A 20,447-nucleotide genomic window follows, 5' to 3' on the forward strand; every position below is an offset into this window, starting at 1 on the left:
TTCCGTGTGCTCTGGTTTCCGTTGTGCCACAACAGACCCAGGCTGGCCACATGACCTTGAAAGCTGTCTGTGGACAAACGTTGGCTCCCTCGGCCTGAAAGCGAGATGAGTGCCGCAACCCCATAGTCACCTTTGACTGGACTTAACCGTCACAGAGCCCTTTACCTTTTAGTGGAAGAGTATCTGCCTCACATACAAAAGGTTCCAGGTTCAATCCCTGAGATCTCCAGGTGGGGCTGAGAAGGATTCCTGTCTGAAACCCTGTAGAGCTTCTACAAGCCAGTATAGAGAATGTTTTGCTAGATGAACCAACTTGGTATAGGGCAGCTTTCTAGGCTCCTATGACCTGCCTGAGCACAAATCCCAGCTAGGAGGGCTACTACTTATTGGAACCACTCCTGTTCCTCTCCCTGTCTCCCATCAGCCACAAGAGAAGCTGATTTGGCCAGACCTCCGTCCTTCCTCCTGCCCCACATTTCCTGAGAAGCCCCAAGAGCACATCCTGATTGCACAGACAACCATGCCAGTGCTCCACACTGCACTAGGACTAGTAAAAGCAAGAGAGCAGGAAAGGACCAGGACTGAGGAGTACTGTGTGCTAAGAAATCAAGTTTGGCCAGAGTCTGGTTTCAATTTCCATCCAAGGGACTGTATCATGAAGAACAGAAGACAAAAAAAGAGTTAACCACATACATTCTCCGGTGGTATGTGTGGAATTCATATCGAAATTCCCAAAGAACATTTTTTAAAGCATCGCTATAACGTTTATTTCACCAGCCCTCCTGGCCCTCATCTGCCTGAACTAGTGCTTGACCCCAACCAGTCTGACACAGTCTGACCAGTCTGCCTCTGTTCCTTCTGATGCTCACAAGCCTGTACCTGAATCAGACCCCAGATGCAGCCCAACACAGACTAAACCAAGGCCTGATAATGTAAGCTGAAGGCCACTGGATGTAGAATTTTCTCCATGGCTGCTACACAGATATACACTTATGAGGGCACGTTTTACCATATGTGGTAGACTTGTAAAAGGGTAAAAGAGAATTGTGATATTATATATAATGAATTGAAAAATATGTTTAAAAGCATATTTCCAAAAAACCCAAAACAATCCAGAGTCCTTTTCGTTGGGGATAATTCAGAGGGAAATTCCCAGGTGTCCAAAAAGGCTATTTACGTGCGCTACTACCGCGGCCCATGTCTTGTTAGCTCAAAAATGGAAAGCGAGCGAGGTCCCAATCAAAAAAGAATGGCAACTTAAACTGATGGAATACGTGCAGCTTGCAGACTTAACTTATAGAATAAGAGAACAAGAAGAATGCATGTTTAAAGAAGTATGGAAAATGTTTACTGAATATACAAGTGAAAATTGTGTTTATTTAAAAACAGTGGTAGCATTAAGATAAATTCAGCATTGTAAATAAGTTTTGATGGATGTAACAATGGAATATTGAATGGTTTAATTCATGTAACATATGCAGGGATGTATGGTATGCAAAATGAACCATGGAAGGAGAAGAATGGAAGTTACTGATTTAAGGTTGTTTAAATGAATACTTTGAAATGTAATTTAGAAAATTCAATAAAAAATATTTTAAAGATGGAAAAAAGAAAGATACACTTATGATCCTTTCTCTGCTAATTCAGCACACACGTATTTTGAACCAAGAAAATAAGTGTACCAGATTATAAAACATCATATGACAAGCCACCATATGGTGAATTTCAAAAATAGTAATTTGATATTGCCTGGCTGAAAATTATAGCAAAATGGAAGACGGATGTCAGGGAACTGCCATCGGAACGAGAGGAGGAGGAGGGGCTCCACGACGATGCTGGAGAGGGGTCAAGTAGGGAGAGAGGCAGGTCTCCTGTTGGGGAAGAAATTCAGCGCAACACCAGGGATGGAGGGGGGCCAATGGGGGAAGCGGAGAGCAGGCTCAGAGACTCTTCACTGGACACCAGCGGAGAGAGCACAGGTCCTCCGCTACCCACGCCCACCCTGTGCAGAAGGCTTCCGCGCAGGGAGGCTAGGAGGAGACTGGGCGTCAAAGAACTTTTATGTTGGAAAAGGTTGAAGAAACGCCCACTGTCGGATTCTGCCAGCGACTGAGCAGCCACGAAGTGAGGGGGCTGTCCAGCCAGGAAAGGTTTAACCAGGCCACCTACCCAGGAGTGGCGGCAACTTACGCACGAGCAACCCCATAACCATTAGAACAGTCATCTTGTTCATGATCCTACTGTGAAATCTCACCTAGTCTCCTTTTTTCTCTGTAGAAGACCTGGTTATTCAGGTGGATTAAAAAGCCTTTTTAAAAACATGGCAAATTGAGAATGTTTAATGGCAGTAATGTTTAAATGGACCATTTTGTATGTTTCGAGGCCCTCCACTGCTCTTTTGTTAATTCAGCCCGCAGAAAATATTAAGTCCTGCTGGGATTTGAAGCGATAGATTTGACTGCCTGGGATATCTCTGTAAAAATGTTAAAACCATTATGTTGATATGATTGCTTATCAGAATAATGCTGCTCAGCTACTGATAATGTGTCAGACGGTAGTCTGCAGAATGGGGCAAAATATTGTTTATGTCTAGAATGTGCTATAGCTAAACTGGCATCTCCAAAATTTTTGGACTGGATCTTCCAACAGTCCCAGCCAGAAAAGGAAAAGTTTCTTTGGGTGATACTTCATGGTAGACAAACCACAGGATTTGAGAGAAAGGGGCATGATGTGGCACCACTGTTTTATAAAGGCCTGCTTGGAATGAATTGGTTTAAACACATTTTAAAAGAGGTAAAAAAATAAAGAGAGGCGGAGATGGCCTAAATAGAGAAAATGTAGCACCAGGGCTTTCAATCGCCTCTGTCTAAATTTTACAATTTAATTACAGCAGGAGGAAATAGGTCATCCAATTTAGATATTTAACTGCTAGTCTTGAATACCTTACCAGGTACCTAGGTTGTCCAAATAGGACCAATTACTCTCATAATAATTGCAGGTCTGAAATTAAAGGCTTGGTTAAAGAAGGCTCCTGAGGGCAACATTTTGCACCTGGAATATGCAGTCTTCTGAGTTTATACAATGGTAACAAGCAACGCGATGCACTAAAGTAATACACGTGGTGAACATCCCTTAACTGACATATAAACTAACACTGGGAGTATCAATGAACCAGAAGACTAGATACGATTCCACTGAAATGTCCCTAAACTATAAAAGGTATTCATTTAACTTGCCAGTAGAAGATGCAATTGGGAACCATCTCCTGCAAACCCTGCCTTTTCTCCTCCTGATCCTCCCTGCCCTGCCCACTGCCACCATCTTATTTTCCTGCCCCACATTCTTTTTCTTATGTCCTGCTCACCCCTCCTCTTGATCTTCTTGGTTACTTCATTTGGGAGAAGGAAAGCTCCCAGATATTTACTCACACCATGTGTGATCTTCCTGCCTCTAAAATGGTGGCGTTGCAGGAGGAGAGTTAAGTTCTTACAATTTTTTGGGAGAAGAAGGGACAGACTTTGGGGCAACCGCAAGCTTTCTCATCGTGGCAGCAGATCAGGGCATCTCCATTTAGATGGCTGTTTTGCATGGGCATCTTGGCTGCTCCGCCCCGCCCCCCGCGATAAATATTTTAAGACCAATGGCACTGCTATCCGTTGTGAGAAGGAAGAAGACAGCGCACAATACGGAAAGAGAATATTTCAAAACGTTTGCCATAAACCTAAATTACAGTGCGAGTTACACACAAGTGGCTCTCCTACAAGAAAGATTATGCAGCAAGCCACCTGGCAAATTAAAGCTAGGTCACCCCCCCCCCCCGGACAAGAGATTAACCTCAGCTGAGAATAGTTATGATGTCAGCATCTCGTCAGGATTCCAACTCCGTTTTTAGAAACAGGAGGGGCGTTCTTGATTTTTCTGCTCCCTTCATTAATTTTGGATATGATATGATTCTATTAAGTCAGAAAGCTCTTAATACTTGTGGGAAAGCCATACAACTGAGGGGTAAACTAACTAGACAGTACAAGACACATGCCATTTCTTCTTCTTTTTAAAAAAGGAACAAGCGGGTGTGCAGGGAGGGGTTTAAATCCTTCCACCTAGTGCCAAGATCCTGGTGAAAATTCTCCCCCTCACCCACCCACAGCTCATTAAGGGAAGCTGCCATTGGTGTTATTTCTTTTAAAATATATATGAAATGCAATTGTGTCTTTCTAGTACTATATGGTTTGATCCAGTTATATAGCTGGACCCAATATTGAGTCCAACAGTCCAGAAGGCAGTTACTGCATGTGCAGTAGAGGAAAATGAGAGGCAGATGGGGCTCATTCACCTGGGAAGGTAGCCCATCTAGGAGAAGGAAAACTCTGATTCTAAACCTCTGCTGCCAGGCAGCTATACTCATTCACTAGAATGGCTTTGGGAGTAAACTCTGAGGAACAATCCATAACCGCTGCCTTGTGGGACATCTTTGGGAAAAGAAAAGGCTAAGGAATAAACCTTCTACAAATCTGGAGTGGAGTGCCTAAAACAGTTGGATGGTGCCTTGTATATCTCCTTCTAGCAATTCCTGTAGCCAAGCTAGTGCCAAATGTACCGTATTTTTCGATCTATGGGACGCACTTTTTCTCCTCCAAAAATTAAGGGGAAATGTGTGTGCGTCCTATGGAGCAAATGCAGGCTCCTTGGCTTCAGCGATAGCAACGTGAAGCCTCCAAAGCGCAGAGGGAGCGCTCCCTCTGCACTCTGGAGGCTTCGCGTTGCTTTCGCTGAAGCCTTGAGAGCAAGAGGGGCTGGTGTGCACCGACCCCCCTCGCTCTCCAGGCTTCAGGGATAGCCACCTGAAGCCTTCGGAGCGCAGCGTGAGTTCCCGCTGCGCTCTGCAGGCTTCAGGTTCCTTTTGCTGAAACCGGGAGAGCAAGACTCTCCTGGCATCAGCAAAAGGAACCCGAAGCCTGCGGAGCGCAGCGGGAACTTGTGCTGTGCTCCGAAGGCTTCAGGGATAGCCACGCGCAGCCCCTCTGGCAGGGAGAGGCTGTACGCGGCTATGGCTTCTTTAGCCCCGCGCAGCCTCTCCCGGCTGGAGAGGTTGCGCGCGGATAAAGAGGAAGGCAATACAGCCAGCGGGATGGATCCCGCTCACTGTCTTGGCTTCTTTGCTCTTTGGGGCTGGGGGGGGGGAATAAGATTTTTTTTCTTGATTTCCCCCTCTAAAAACTAGGTGCACCCTATGGAGCGAAAAATATGGTATTTGGTCCACACCAGCAAGGTCAAGCTTGGGGGTCTTGTCTCTGGGCAGACCAGGATCTCCATACAACACTGCCAAGGCTTGTGCCCCGGAAAGATCAGTTCACACGGAGGCAGCAGCTTTGAGTTAGCAGTCTCTGCAGCCACAGCAGGCGCTGTGATTCTCCAGTGGTTTGCCTTTACCCTCCAGAGGCGCACTCCATTGTCTCTTGAGACAGATGGGTGCCAGCAACAGCAATATAGTTTGACCCTTAGAGCCAGATTTCTTGGATATAATACAGATCATGTCTGAGTGACAGAAAGTGAGATTTTGAAAAAGTTAAGTGTCCAGCGGATGTTTTTGGAGAGGGAACAAAGTTGGCTTCCTGTGCACAATCAAGTCCCAGCAGGCTGTAGACCCCACATGGTTCTGTGTAGCTTGTTAGTTAGTTCTCTGCTAGTTCTGAAGCCACCTGGTTTGTATTTCTCAAACTAATGTGCAGGTCGGAATGCAGTTACCATTCATTTTGGAGTTATCAGAGTATTGCAATGTATATTTCAGCTCCAAAAAATAAATAAATACAAATCTTGTATAAAATCCACATATTAGGATAAAACACATCTAGAAATGCAGACTTTTAGAGAAAACAAGATTAGAAATTCATGTTTGTGGATTTTGATTGTATTTTCTCACCAAAATTAAATTCATACGTAAATATGGGGCTTTTTTTTGGTGTGGATTCTTTTAAAAATCACAGATTAATGCAAAAATGGGATGGAACAGACTTATGACTGAGCGCGCACAAAACTGACACAGGTCAGAAATAGATCAACCCATCCATTCCTAGTTCTGAGCTATCTCTTCTCACTCACACCAGGATTCAGTGAATGCACAGTCAGTTTGGAGTATACAGCCATTATTGCCAATGTAATATTATGATCATTTGTCTTTAAAGATGCCAGTTTTCCAATACTCTTCAGGCCTGGGTAATTTAAGAGAATCTAGGCTCTGAACCAAACTGTCACCCCTACACACTTTGAATTGCAAATGTCCTTTGCAAGTTCAAATTGAGAGAAAACGGAATACAGGCTTTTCAGCTTTGTTTTATAAGTGAGAGACAAAAAAGACAGATTTGCACACACACAAAAATGCTTTTTAGCAGAAACTAATTTTATCATTTATGTTTAAAGATGGTATCACTGATATCTAAACCAGGAAATGGCAATGAGCACAAAGACTTTAGGCACCAGCAAGACACAATCTTTTGGTTTTCAGGACATCAAAAGAGGGGATATGAATAATGTCATATCAAGGAGCTTCCGTAGATCACAAGCTCTGTTAATTTCAAAGTAATAAATGCATTCAGCTCTCTGATATTGATCTTTCATTACTAATAATGATGGATGTGAACTATTGGTGAGCATTCTTTTTCCACCCTCAGAATAAGCAAAGAACAGAAACTGTCCTACAAATGAACAGTGGAGTAGACGTTCTTAAGTCTTAGCTTGAACTTGTACTGCTTGTGGCCAAAGGCCCTGCAAAAAGTAAATATATCCAAAATACACCGAAAATGCTATGTATGTGAAACATGGTCAATAAGAGGCAGACTCAAGAATAAACACAAAACAAGGGATAATTAAAACATTCAGTGCAACAAACAAAAATTAAAAAAAACCATAAAAACAAAGTTATCATCATATCAGGGCGTCACTATAGCTATCCCTGTATGAAATTCTAATGGACCAATCTCACATGCTTAAATAAATATATCTGGGTACTTACAGCTACAGTGGTACCTCGGGTTACATACGCTTCAGGTTACAGACTCCACTAACCCAAAAATAGTACCTTGGGTTAAGAACTTTGCTTCAGGATGAGAACAGAAATCGTGCTCCGGCAGCGCGGCGGCAGCGGGAGGCCCCATTAGCTAAAGTGGTGCTTCAGGTTAAGAACAGCTTCAGGTTAAGAACGGACCTCCAGAACGAATTAAGTTCTTAACCCGAGGTACCACTGTACTTAGGAAGCTCCCCCCACCCCTCTCCAAATAATATGTTTTCCCAAGAACTCTCCCTTTCTTCTGCAAATAATAGCCCAATTCAGGTGATCTGATTAGCTTGTGATTTGAAGAGGGGCCTCAGTGTGGTGTCTGTTCACTCCATGACCTGGAAGGCATACTTGTGACACGGGGAGCCTCCTGTATCTGAAGTGGCCAATATTTCCATGTATAGCACCTATTCTGTTTTATAAAACCACCTTCTAAAAAAAAAGAAAAAGTACCGTATTTTTCGCCCCATAGGACGCACTTTTCCCCCTCCAAAAATGAAGGGGAAATGTGTGTGCGTCCTATGGGGCGAATGCAGGCTTTCGCTGAAGAGTGGAGAGCGAGAGGCGTCGGTGCGCACCAACCCCTCTCGCTCTCCAGGCTTCGCGCAGATCTCCGCAAGCCGTGGGAGCCCGGCGCTGGGCTCCCGCTGCTTGCGGAGAGTTGCCTGCATGACGAAGGCTGGGCGCGCTGAGCTCAGCGCGCCCAGACTTCGCGCACCTCTCCGCAAGGCGCAAGAGCCCTGCGCTGGGCTCCTGCTGCTTGCGGAGAGTTGCCTGTTCTGGGGGCTGGGGTCGGGGGAACCTTGGGCTTCCCCAGCCCCGTGCCTGGGGGGGGGGGGGAAATAAATTTTCCCCCTTTATTTCCCCCCCAAAAAACTAGGTGCGCCTTATGGGACGGTGCGTCCTATAGGGCGAAAAATACGGTAGCGCATAAGATAGAAATCACTATGTACATCTTCCCACAATACCCCCCCCGACTCTCAACTATGCCGTTGTGCTCCTTTATTTCCCGGGGTGGGGTGGGGAGCGAGAACCAGTTTCTTTCTCCTTTGTCCAACCGGGATCAGGTGCAGAAACAACCTCTGGAACCCCCCACTGTCCAGCATCATTCGTTTGTTTACTTGCTGCATCTTCTGCCCAGGTCTGCAGACTCATCAGCGTGTCAAGAGGCTGTAAGTGCTCTGTTTCCGAAAACACAGTGGGGCTGTGGCAGTGATCTGGAGAAAAAGCACCTGTCAGGCTGAAAGAACACGCTCGCCTGCCAGAAAGCCAGCCAAGCAGAGAGAGCGAGGCTCGGAACGCCCTCATCCCATTATGGGCAGGAGCTATTCATTGCCACCCTTCACCCTCAGCCTGCCATGTCTCTAAAACAGAAGAGTCCGTGGAGACCCAAAGAGCGGTGCCGTTATTTTATTTCCCTGATAGCACATCTCCCGAGAAATCCAAGTTATTAGACCAGCTAATAGACGCCGCTTACACTGTCTTTTGATCTTCAAAGTGTCTCTGAGGCAGATTAATTGACACAAATCTATACTAGTAATTAAACCAACGAGTCCTTTGCAATATATATGGGGAATTATAGTAACCATTGCCCATGACATAGGGGACATGAGCCAGTTTGGATCACGAGTTCAGCTGCAACTTTTGCAGTGGGGAGAGTGTGGTCCCCACCCCTACTTGTGGAGGCTTAGAACCATACATTTCCAAATCATTTGCGGAGCCTTTATGCGAGTAGAAAAGACTGTAGACATTATGGCAGAACAGCCAACAGGAGTATGAATTTCTCCCGACATGCACAATGTTGCCTGCAATTTTGCAAAATATACACATTTCTGAAAGCGACACCCCCCCGTTATCATGCATTTTCATATGTTATTTTCACAAATGTGCCATTTATACACACACACACTTTACACTAGTATCCACACTTTTGTACACGTTGTTTGGCTGGGGAACTGCACTGCCAAATTTGGAGAAGTGTGAATTTCAACAAAAGGCTGCGTTTCAGTTCACACCTTGCTTCGGAAAGTGTGGATTAGGTTAGGTATGCCTCCCCAGTCTCTAGTTGCAGGGCCCCGCAGCCCCTTTCAGCTGGCTTTCCCACTACAGGCAAGAAAAAACTGAGGAGAACTCGGGCGTCCTTTCGGTAAGGGTTGGCTAACCCCCAAGTCAAGGGGCTCAACCAGCATCCCAAGCAAATAATTTCTGTTGCCCTCCAAGACCCTACAGATGATTGCAAAAAGAAAAGGAAATGGGAGTGGTGGGAGGCACCAGCTGGGGAAACCCCCAGAGGAAGAAGGCTCAGAGCCAGGGGATTGGTGGTGGGACAATGGTGAGTGGAGCAGAGGGGGAGACTGGGAGGAGAAGGTGTCAGAAGCTGAAGAAGCAACAGGGTTTAGTGAGCAGGAAGAGACTGTGGCAGAGAGCAATCCAGACTCAGAGGCAGGAGAAGAGGGTGACCAGCAGACAGAGATGAAGCAGGCTGCTGAAGAATCCAGGTTATCGCCAACCTCCCTTCTCCCTGGTCTCCCAGAACACACAGAGAAATGAAGAGGGTGGTGCAAAGAGAGATAAGAGAGATAAGACGAAGGAGCCTCAGGTGGCTGGGGAAGGACCCAAGGGAGGTCCTTAGAGAGCTGTGGAAGGCAGGGACCTTCACTCCTCACACCTGTCTCGCTGTGGCAAGACCTACTGGGAAGAGTTGCTGCGATCGCTAGTTCTGAGTTGTTTTGGTTCAATAAAGAGTTTCAATAAAGAGTTCACTGACACTGGGTGTTTTATCACTGAGCAGGCGACAAGTGGACACAGTGAAGAAGGGTGAAAATTGCCCCCTCCCTGTTAATCAGCTTGATTGTTTGATGAGAAAAAGAGAGGGAAATAGCCCTCTCCCTCAACTGATCTGCATAGATCTCGTGTGCACAGGCAGTGTGTGTCTGTGTGTTGCTGTCTAGACCTGCCTTCAACGAGGAATGGACACAGTGCCTCCACCCCAAAACCCCACTCAGATTCCAGAGCTGAGCCCAAACTCAAATTAAAACTTCAGGGTGGTTTTAGATCAGGCTATTTTCACTTGACCTGAAGATAACCCTTTACGTGTGAAAGGAGGGCACAGGGGGAACAACGCAGCCCGATAGCTCTAATATTGTTCGAATTTTAGATAGATCAGTTTTTGAGCAGCATGCCTGCAAAGCTGATTGACACACATAGGCCCCTTATTTTTGCTTTCTGAAATATTTCAATTCTGTTGGCTTAAGTGGTGTTACACCAAGAGACCTTTTACAATATTATGCACAATCATTAAGGAAATGTACTGCTGTGTGGGTTTCAATTCAAACTGCCAAAGCATAAATAATTCTGCAAGATGATGTACTTCAAGTCAAAGGAGTGGATGTGTGTGTGTGTGTTTGTTTAGTGGCAGTCTTTAATTTCAAAGTTTTTAAAGAGAATTTTTTTTAATAGGGAAAAAAAACTTATTCCACACTTGATAGAAACCACCAACCTTCAGCCTGCGATCCTGATCTCCGCTGCAGAGTGAATTTACAGACACCTTAAATGACTTCCAGGCTGGGTTTAAGTTATTCATCACCACCTATGAATGAGAAGAAAAGGACTATAAACATATTTCAAAACCAAAATGCTAAACACCAATAATTATCACTTGCAAATGAAGTTTTATTATCCCTTTTTTTTAACTAAGCTAAAGAAACAGTATCTTTAGGCATTATTCTTTTTTTGTATACTTTTTGTGGCTATATGCTAGGCAATCAAGTCAACATAATATTGAGCATGCTTCTTGTTATGCTCTATTTGATAATTTATTTTGTCTTTTGACTCTTTTCCAAAGTCCATTAAAATCAGTGGGAGTCAGTTAAAAAACAAACAAACCCAAAGGATTGTACATCACAAAATGAGAAAACAGAACACGAAATGGGAAAACAAGATAAGGATTGCAAAGTCTGAAACAACAATCTAAACAGAGAAAATAAATTTGCTTTATGGGGGGAAATTCACACTCCCCTAACTACTGACCATGCTCTCCAATTAAACACTGGAATTTTCCCCATCTTCTATCCCTGTTATATGATCTAAGCCAGCCAACATTGTTGGAGCACTGTGCAATGGAATCAAGGAGTGACAGCAGCAACGATGCTGCTTTGCTAACATATGGGCAAGCACATACAGGGTGAGTCCTTTAAACGAAGCCCCATGGATACGGAGTACACATGTTCCACGGGGCCTATTTTAAAAGACTCACCCTGTATACGAACAGAGAGAGGAGAATTACCTGTTGCCAAAGGAGTTGAAAGCCTATCTATGGCAGGTGGTACATGTTTCAGGTGAGGGAGCTGCCTGCAAGCCTAGATAAGCTTTCCACTTGGAGCAGCTCAAGAAGGCCAATGCTTGCTAAATAGCATGGTATGTGAGAAGTGACGAATGTCTATCTCATTTGGAGGAAATAGGGAAGTAACAAATGTCCCTCAAATTGACATTTCTGGCTCTGGGAATCTGAATGCGACGGGCGATGCACAGAATAATGGCTCCTGGTGGCTGTTTGGAACTAAAAAGCCACCTCTCACTGAGGTCCGGCACCGAGGGCCTTCTGGCGGTTCCCTCACTGCAAGAAGGCAAGTTACAGGGAACCAGGCAGAGGGCCTTCTCGGTAGTGGCACCCGCCCTGTGGAACGCCCTCCCACCAGATGTCAAAGAGAAAAATAACTACCAAACTTTTAGAAGACATCTGAAGGCAACCCTGTTTAGGGAAGCTTTTAATGTTTAATAGGTTATTGTATTTTAGTGTTTTATTGGAAGCCGCCCAGAGTGGCTGGGGAAACCCAGCCAGTTGGGCGGGGTATAAATACATTATTATTATTATTATTATTATTATTATTATTATTATTATTATTATCTCACCTTGCCTACTGAATCACTTCTGTGAGGGGACCTTTTGGCTGCTATGAGCGCCCTTCAATAAATGCTAAAAGTATATATATTTCAGAGTACTGTTGGCAACAACATAGCTCACTATTGTGGAAACACTAGAATAAAGATGGATTAAGAAACGAGAGGAGACAAAGCACCCACCACCCATCACTTTAAACGTACAACTTGAGGAGCCTCAATGGAAGTCTTGAATAACCTTCCCCAAATGATCACGTGAGCAGGGAAATGGAAAGAGTTGGGCCACCAATCATTTGTGACGTGACTGGTACTATCCAATATGTGGCTGCGACCCTGACATAGCTACATTCCCCCCAGCAACTGCACCATTTTGTGAATTACTATTGCTTACTTACTTCTCCTGAGGCTAGGCACATGCTTAATGTTCTACTGAAGCGCAGGATTGCTGATGTGACAGAGCAGAATGGCAAAACTGCCTCTTCTTCCACGGAGCAATGCCCAAGAGGTTCATACAACTTTTTATTTCCCCCTCCCATCCACCTTTGTTTAGATCACTTCTTTGAAGTGTAGTCTCCTTTCCGAGTGGAATGAGGGTGCAGAAACACATCCTCCCATTTACAGTGGTACCTCGGGTTACATACGCTTCAGGTTACATACGCTTCAGGTTACAGACTCCGCTAACCCAGAAATATTACCTCAGGCTAAGAACTTTGCTTCAGGATGAGAACAGAAATTGTGCAGCGGGAGTGGGAGGCCCCATTAGCTAAAGTGGTGCTTCAGGTTAAGAACAGTTTCAGGTTAAGAACAGACCTCCAGAACGAATTAAGTCCTTAACCCGAGGTACCACTGTAATGGGGTACTGCTTTCTTCCCAGACCAGAGCAAAGTGTTTCCTTTTGTTCCTGTTCAGCAAGGCTACTTCTCTTCAACTACATGGGGACAGGATATTATGCGAGTCTTGCTGGATCCATGCCACCACTAGTCTTGAGTGGTTGGTGTGTGAGGCAGTGCCACAGAGGAGCGCACACACAAACACACTGGCATCACTGTCACTTAGTGAGACTGGATTGGCTCTGCTGGCATTCTGGCACAGTTCCTGCACAATCCTTGTAAGCAGCAGCAGTGCCATTGTCCGGAGGGCAGCCCCAGCACACAAGACACTGGTAAGGCACTATAAGTCTAGCACATGGGTAGGCAAACTAAGGCCCGGGGCCCGGATCCGGCCTAATCGCCTTCTAAATCCGGCTCGCGCACGGTCCGGGAATCCACATGTTTTTACACGAGTAGAATGTGTGCTTTTATTTAAAATGCATCTCTGGGTTATTTGTGGGGCCTGCCTGGTGTTTTTACATGAGTAGAATGTGTGCTTTTATTTAAAATGCATCTCTGGGTTATTTGTGGGGCCTGCCTGGTGTTTTTACATGAGTAGAATGTGTGCTTTTATTTAAAATGCATCTCTGGGTTATTTGTGGGGCTTGCCTGGTGTTTTTACATGAGTAGAATGTGTGCTTTTATTTAAAATGCATCTCTGAGTTATTTGTGGGGCATAGGAATTCATGTTTTTCTCTCTTCAAAATATAGTCCTGCCCCCCACAAGGTCTGAGGGACAGTGGACCGGCCCCCTGCTGAAAAAGTTTGCTGACCCCTGGTCTAGTAGTTTATATTATTTCAAAAGACCCTAAATCTCCCCCACAGCAACCAAAATTATAAGCCTATCAAGGGAGGAGGGGCCACAATAATGCAAAACGAAGTAAAAGAGGGTTGCTTTTGAACATCCTATAAAGTTCGACGTAAGTAAAAACCAAAAGAGCCCTCTCTTCCTTGCCATAGACAGCTGTGCCCAGCTAAGTTCAAAACGGGCTCATTTCTCACCTCAGTCCTGTGGACAAGCTGCTGAGTGGCATCATCATTCATCCGGAAAATTTCCAGAAATGGATCGGATTTGCTGAAGAAATCCTGAAATCGAAACATATAGATTGTTATTCTTCCAGGCTTATTTGATTTTATCCACACAATCTTTCTGCTCCCCTCCTGAAGGAAAATGAAAGTTCATTCCATTGTAGAGTGACATTACCAAAATATATCACCAAAAGAAGATGAAGAGTTGCATAAAATTTGCATATGCTTGTTTATGCGCACACCTGTATGTTTAGAAATAATTCCTACAATTTAAATAGAAGCACATTGGATCTCACCATAGTGGGATCAGTGTGCCTTCTCAGCCTGCTAAGAGGAGACTTCCAGGCCCCTGCTCTCCCTTGGTTTGGTTTGTTATTTTGAATGCAGCCTTCAACTAGAGTGCTTTTCAAACATAGGGTGCCTTCAAACACAGGACTATCCTCTGACAGACCTTGGAACAGAGGACACAACTCTTTCCAGTTGGACACATGACCACACTATGGCCAAATCTGTACCATGCATTTAGAAGCCCCACAACATGACTTTAACTGTCATGGCTTCCCCCAAAGGATAATGGGAACTGTACTTTGCTAAGAGTGCTGAGAGTTGTAGAGTGCTTTGTCAATCCTTCCTCCTAGGGAACTCTTGAGAGTCCCATGGACTGCAAGAAGATCAAACCAATCCATTCTAAAGGAAATCAGCCCTGAGTGCTCACTGGAAGGACAGATCCTGAAGCTGAGGCTCCAGTACTTTGGCCACCTCATGAGAAGAGAAGACTCCCTGGAAAAGACCCTGATGTTGGGAAAGATGGAGGGCACAAGGAGAAGGGGACCAGATGGTTGGACAGTGTTCTCGAAGCTACCAGCATGAGTTTGACCAAACTGCGGGAGGCAGTGGAAGACAGGAGTGCCTGGCATGCTCTGGTCCATGGGGTCACAAAGAGTCGGACATGACTAAACGACTAAACGACAATGGATGGCAATCCAATAGGACAAAGGCCTCTATCAGAGAGGGTTCTAGATGTGCCTCTCTAGGAGGTGAGAGTCAGTCACTAGGATGGTAGTGTGGCAATATGTCCTACTTTGCGAACAAACCTTTATTTGAAGGCTGCATCCAGTTATTTTTCAGTTGCTAAATCTTCCTCACATATAGCCAGAATCCCGCTTCTGAACACAGTAACCTCCCACCTTGCTGTTTTTCAGTTCCAGAAAGCATCATAGAACGTTCAGTCATACAAATACCAGATTTGTGAAATTCTTCTGCTTCCAAAGGCGAGGATTCATGTGAATTTGACACCTGCACAACGGCACATCCATATGGAATGCCCACACCAAAGGCAACATTATGTGTGTGGTGAAGAGGAGAACACCTGCTCCTTCAACCATAGGGTGGCTCTCAATCTGTCCCTTCTTGTCAGGTTTCCCATGACTATAAATTTCAGCAAGATTCGTAGCACTATTTTCAGGTTGTTGAGACTCGGTATTGTTTAACTCTGGCCTTTTAGTCTAAAAAAATTGCCTGCTTGTATATTGATTTCCAGTATGAAGGCTGCTTCACCCATAGGGCTGGATTCAGACTTAAGTCATAGAGTAGACCCATTGAAATCTATGGAACTTTATGACTAAATCTGGATTCAACCCATATGGCAGGCTCCGCGAACCTGGTACACTCCAAATAATTTGGACTACATCTCCCAGGACTGCTAGGTGGGGCCAATGAGAGTTGCAGCAGCAGAGGCGGATTTAGGGAAGCATGACTGGTTCCCCCACACAGAATGCTGAGCTGAGGGGGTACCTTCCCACCTCCTTCCCAAAGCCTAGTTAGCTTTTGGCAGCTTTGGGAAGGAGACAGAAGGGCTCTAGGACTCTTCCAGAGCCCTTACACCTCCTTACACCACCTTGCTTACCCAGCTTTGGGAAGGCAGCTTTGGGTTCGGTGGGGGGGGGCATCAAGTTTTGGCCTTGCACGGGGGCAGACTTTGGGCTCTCAAATTTTAATGGCACCTTGTGCAATGCAAAAATTTGTGAGTAGTATGTTGCCACTGTAGAAACAAATTAACTTAAGATCACAGGAAGCTGCCTTATCCTGAATCAGACAATTGGGCCATCTATCCCAGCATGGTCCCAGTATTTTCCAGTCCTAACGAGAGATTTTGAGGGTGGAACCTGGGACTTTCTGCATACAAGACACATGCTCTGCTACTGAGCTGGGGTCCTTCAGCTGCAAGGAAGGCCAGTTACATTTTCTGTAGAACATATTAATGAATTTGATCCCAAACTAATTAAAGCTCATTCTCCTTTCCCCCTCCCTCCCTTTAAAAGGCAAGATTCTAGTGTAGTGGGAAAACAAAATATGTTTAGCCTGGTGGGGAATGTTGATATACAATATGATAAGCCGATGTACTGGACCAAAATTTAAATAACAGAAAATAAGAGGGCCTCACCCTGGGCAATTTGAATTACACACTCATCTTTAATAATTAGACTCTGCCAAGGGAGAGGAGAGGAAACTAGGATACATTGTTTCATAAAAGCTCTTTAAATGCATAATGCAAACACTAATTATTTATAAAGTAATGTTATAAACACAGCTTCTGATACTATTATTGCCTGGTAACAATCCAGGATAACTCTTGCTTAAGGAAATATTTTTCTGCTTGCTCTGATTCAGCAGATCTCCATTCAGAGTTAATGATATTTCCAAAATGTTTATTAAGCTGGTAAACTGGGCCTAATAGCATGTTCAATTTCATTTTGTTGTGCCACAGCAGGAGAAGACCTCTTTATAGAAATAAAAGGTTTAGCAGCATTCTAGTTTCACAATATTTTTATAACTCTGTCAATAACAACATATGTACGTGTATATGCCAAACATATACAATTTTCTGAGAAGATAGGCATGGAAATATTTTATCATAGGTTTATCGTGGATTTTAATTTGGCATTGAAAGTATTGTTTGGTGCCCATTCAAGTGAGAGAAAAGTGTTTATTCTGTCGTACTGCATAAAGGCAGAATTAGGTACTAGGTACAAAATAACTGCAAAGTACACAGTATGGTGTAGTGTAGAGTGTTGGACTAGAACCTGGGAGGCCATGGTTCAAATCCTTGCTCCACCATGAAACTCACTGGGTGACCCTGGGCCTGCCTTTTTCTCTCAGCCTAACCCACCTCACAAGGCTGCTGTAAGGATAAAATAGGATAAAAGAACAGAACAATGTAAGCCTTAAGCTCAAAGGAGCAAAGGTGGGATAGAAGTTTTCATTAAATTACCGGTACATTAACTTAAAACATGTAGTCCTTATTCCTATGTAGTTTATTGTGTACAGTTACAAACCACTGTGGAAAACCACTTACTTATCTGTTGCCACTTTTGCTGCCATCCTGCTAATTTTGACCGCCATTTTCCATACAGTCAACTCACAACTTGTGCACCTTTAACTTGTACGATCACAGCTTTACATGTTTGGCGGCGGGCCACCCAAAACTGCACAAATTAAGTGCATGCAAAGTGGAGAGATTTAAAGCTCTTTCTCCGTCAGATTTTCCCTGAATGGAAAGAGCTCAGAGTTGTGATTTGAGGACCCACCCCCTTCGCTTGGGAATAAGAAAGGCACATGGACACAGGATTTTAGGTTAATGGGCTAGGAAAGGCCACAACTTTATTGATTACATCATGTGAGAGGTATTGGCTTAGGCATTGGAAAAAACAGCAAAGTTTGACTCCACCCACTCAGGGAGGGGTGAGTCTAGCAGGGGTTAACCACCAGTAGGGGGAGCCTGTTGATGCAAATACAACTGTAAGCTCTCCCCTGATGTCACTAGGGGTTGTGCCATGGCCACCCGCCCCAGCAGGGCATCAGACCCACAACTGCCGGATTCCTTTAACGGAATACCCATAAAGTGAAGGGGTAGATGATGGCCACACCCTGCCCTTCCATACACCAACATCACGTTCCAATGCCTAACCGCCAATACTGGAAAAGTTGTGACGAACTGCTACGAGGTAGGCGAAAAACCAAGTGGCCGGTGCCAATTTGCCAATTGGGAAAAACTCCTACCAGGCCCCCAGGCAACCATAGGTCCATACAAATTAAAAATAATGAAAATGATGATGATGGCACACAGTCGGGGCATTTGAACCGCAGCAGCTGCTTGGGATGATGAGCGCCTATGCTGGCTCTTTCCAGCCATGCTCCATGCTTTAAAGCTCAGTGACCCAGGCCTGTCCCCCAGCCACCTTTTCTTTTGCTCCAGAGGATTCCCCACAAAAACACACTCTTTAAAACTCCGCGGGAGCAAGTAACCTATGAAAAACATGAACTGACATTTGCTCCGATTGAACGCCAAAGAGCAGCGTTTCTTGGGGGAAACTCCAGGATGAAAACAACAACAACACACAGACATACCCGGACACAGCGGTTTTATGTAAGTGTGGACCTTATGTAAGTGTGGACCTGTAAGTGTGGACCTGGTGAGGCAAAAGGGAAGTGTGGATAAGCCCTCTCTCAAGTTCTTTGTTCTGACACAAAGGTACACAAGGCTTTTCTTTTCTCTCTCTTTCTCTTGCTCATCCCTTCTTTTGGGGTGCAGAGCAGCACCCCAAAAGGAAGCTGCAATTGCTAAGCAGAGTGAGAAGGAGCACCCCCACACCTTATTTATCCTAGAGCTTTCTCTTCCCCTAAAACCCCCCCCATTTTTTCAGTCAGATATCTACAATGCCAACCATGGCCTATGAAGACAGGCAAGCCTACATCACTCAAGATTAATCTGCCCTGATCCTGAATTATCCTGAATTATGTACTAGTCTTATTTTAACTAAGAATCCTTTTACTTAGCCATAATAATCATGAGGGTGCATTACTCTGGGGATTTAAATTTACATTTAAATGCTTGTAAAAAAACTTCCCTGTGTGAAACAAGTGAGAGCTGCAGCAAGATAAGGCAGCGTGAAGCATTCTGTGACATTCTCTCTTGTACAGTGGTACCTTGGGTTACAAACGCTTCGGGTTACAAACTCCGCTAACCCGGAAGTAGTACCTCGGGTTATGAAATTTGCCCCAGGATGAGAACGGAAATCGTGTGCCGGCAGCAGGAGGCCCCATTAGCGAAAGCGCGCCTCAGGTTAAGAATGGTTTCGGGTTAAGAAAGGACCTCCAGAACGAATTAAGTTTGTAACCCAAAGTACCACTGTATCTGGCTTTCCATTTCACTCCCACCCACCTGCAACATACAGCAACCACTGAGTGACCTCAGTTCTCATTGGTATGTGTGTTTGGGCAAAAGTTCTTAAAGACTGTACCCCCTGCAAAACATGGGGCTCCCCCAAACCTGCTGCTACTTACCCCTTGTGAGATAGTAATGCTGTTTTGGCTGTGCAAGCAATGGCACTCAAGGCTTGAACATCAGAATTAGAGAGATGTCTGTTCTAGCCTATCCATTTTCCTAAACGCAGTGAAGGTTTTTCTCCAGGGTGGTAAGACGGTAAGCATTCACAAACGTTCTCCAGTGATACAATCTTGAGAGAGCTGTACCGCATGATTATACAGAATGGGTGGATTGGCTTTTATTCAACGGATGGAGAGAGCTCATCTGCCGAACACATTAGCACAGTCTTCTAAAAAAAACAAAACACCACCACTGGTGCATATTCTCCTCTGTTTTGACGTTCCTTGTAAGGCTGTGAAACTCCTGTCTCTCTGCTCCTGATACATACTTGGGATCAAATCTTCTGAATGACCTTAACAGCTATAATGTTAACTCTGCCTGCAAGGGCATTGTTTTCGCCAGATTATAGAGTACATTTTTGGAAACAAAGGAAAATCAGCTAAGGGTGCACCTGCTCTTTTGTAATTTGGGGGTGCTTTTCAAAAAAATATATTTTTGGCATGACCACCAGAACACAAACTACAGCTAACAAGCCTGCTATAATTTTGTGCTGTGTGGCTTCGCATGCGTGTGTGTGTGAAAACGCTTAAATTTAGCCTCTCAAACTCCCTGCCAAGGAGTTAAATATAATGGGCAGGTTTTCAAAGGAGATTGAGAACTAGTAGTTCTCTCCCCAATGAAGCACGATTCACCTTTCAGAGGAGATGCAAAACCAAAGGTCCTGGATGGTTAGAATGATTAAAGATCCCTAACTTAAGGATGCTATTAACCTTTGCACTTTAGTCAAATTACAAAATCATTACACTCTGCCCACCTAAATATTTCTGGCAGTTTTAATTAGATTTGCTACTACTAATCATATGCAGCCTTCGCAGGCTAATGCTGTTCATAGTCATAATCTCCCCTAGGTCAACAGACCTTCTTCCACCGCTCCCCCATGGTTTTACTTGCCTGATTGCCTACAATCTTTGACTGCAAGGAACAGTGTTTAAGCATTTACACCTGAACCTCAAGATAATATAGTTCCACTGACTTAAAATGTATGGTCTCAGTACAATAAGCAGGTGCACAGAGGCAGGAGCAGTTCCTAGGTTGAAGGATATGAGCCTCAGCAATGGAGTCAACCCTGTGCACAGACCTCCAGGCTGGTACCAGGATTGAGAGGGTCCTATGGCAGTCACCCTCCATATATCACTAGTGGTGGCAGTGGTAG

General features: G+C 44.6%; 1 protein-coding gene across 3 annotated transcripts in view; it reads right to left on the reverse strand.

Moving 5' to 3' along the window:
• Positions 1–20,447, reverse strand: part of CPNE4 (copine 4) — a 204,957-nt gene that overhangs the window by 55,704 nt on the left and 128,806 nt on the right. For all 3 annotated transcript variants that reach the window (XM_053409655.1, XM_053409656.1, XM_053409654.1), the window contains exons 6-7: positions 13,822–13,905; positions 10,551–10,640 (exon numbers count right to left, since the gene is read on the reverse strand). In XM_053409655.1, coding sequence (XP_053265630.1) covers positions 10,551–10,640; positions 13,822–13,905 — 174 coding nt within the window. The remainder of the gene's footprint in view (positions 1–10,550; positions 10,641–13,821; positions 13,906–20,447) is intronic.

Source organism: Podarcis raffonei, chromosome 12, assembly GCF_027172205.1.
Source record: "Podarcis raffonei isolate rPodRaf1 chromosome 12, rPodRaf1.pri, whole genome shotgun sequence".
Lineage (NCBI taxonomy): Eukaryota > Metazoa > Chordata > Lepidosauria > Squamata > Lacertidae > Podarcis > Podarcis raffonei.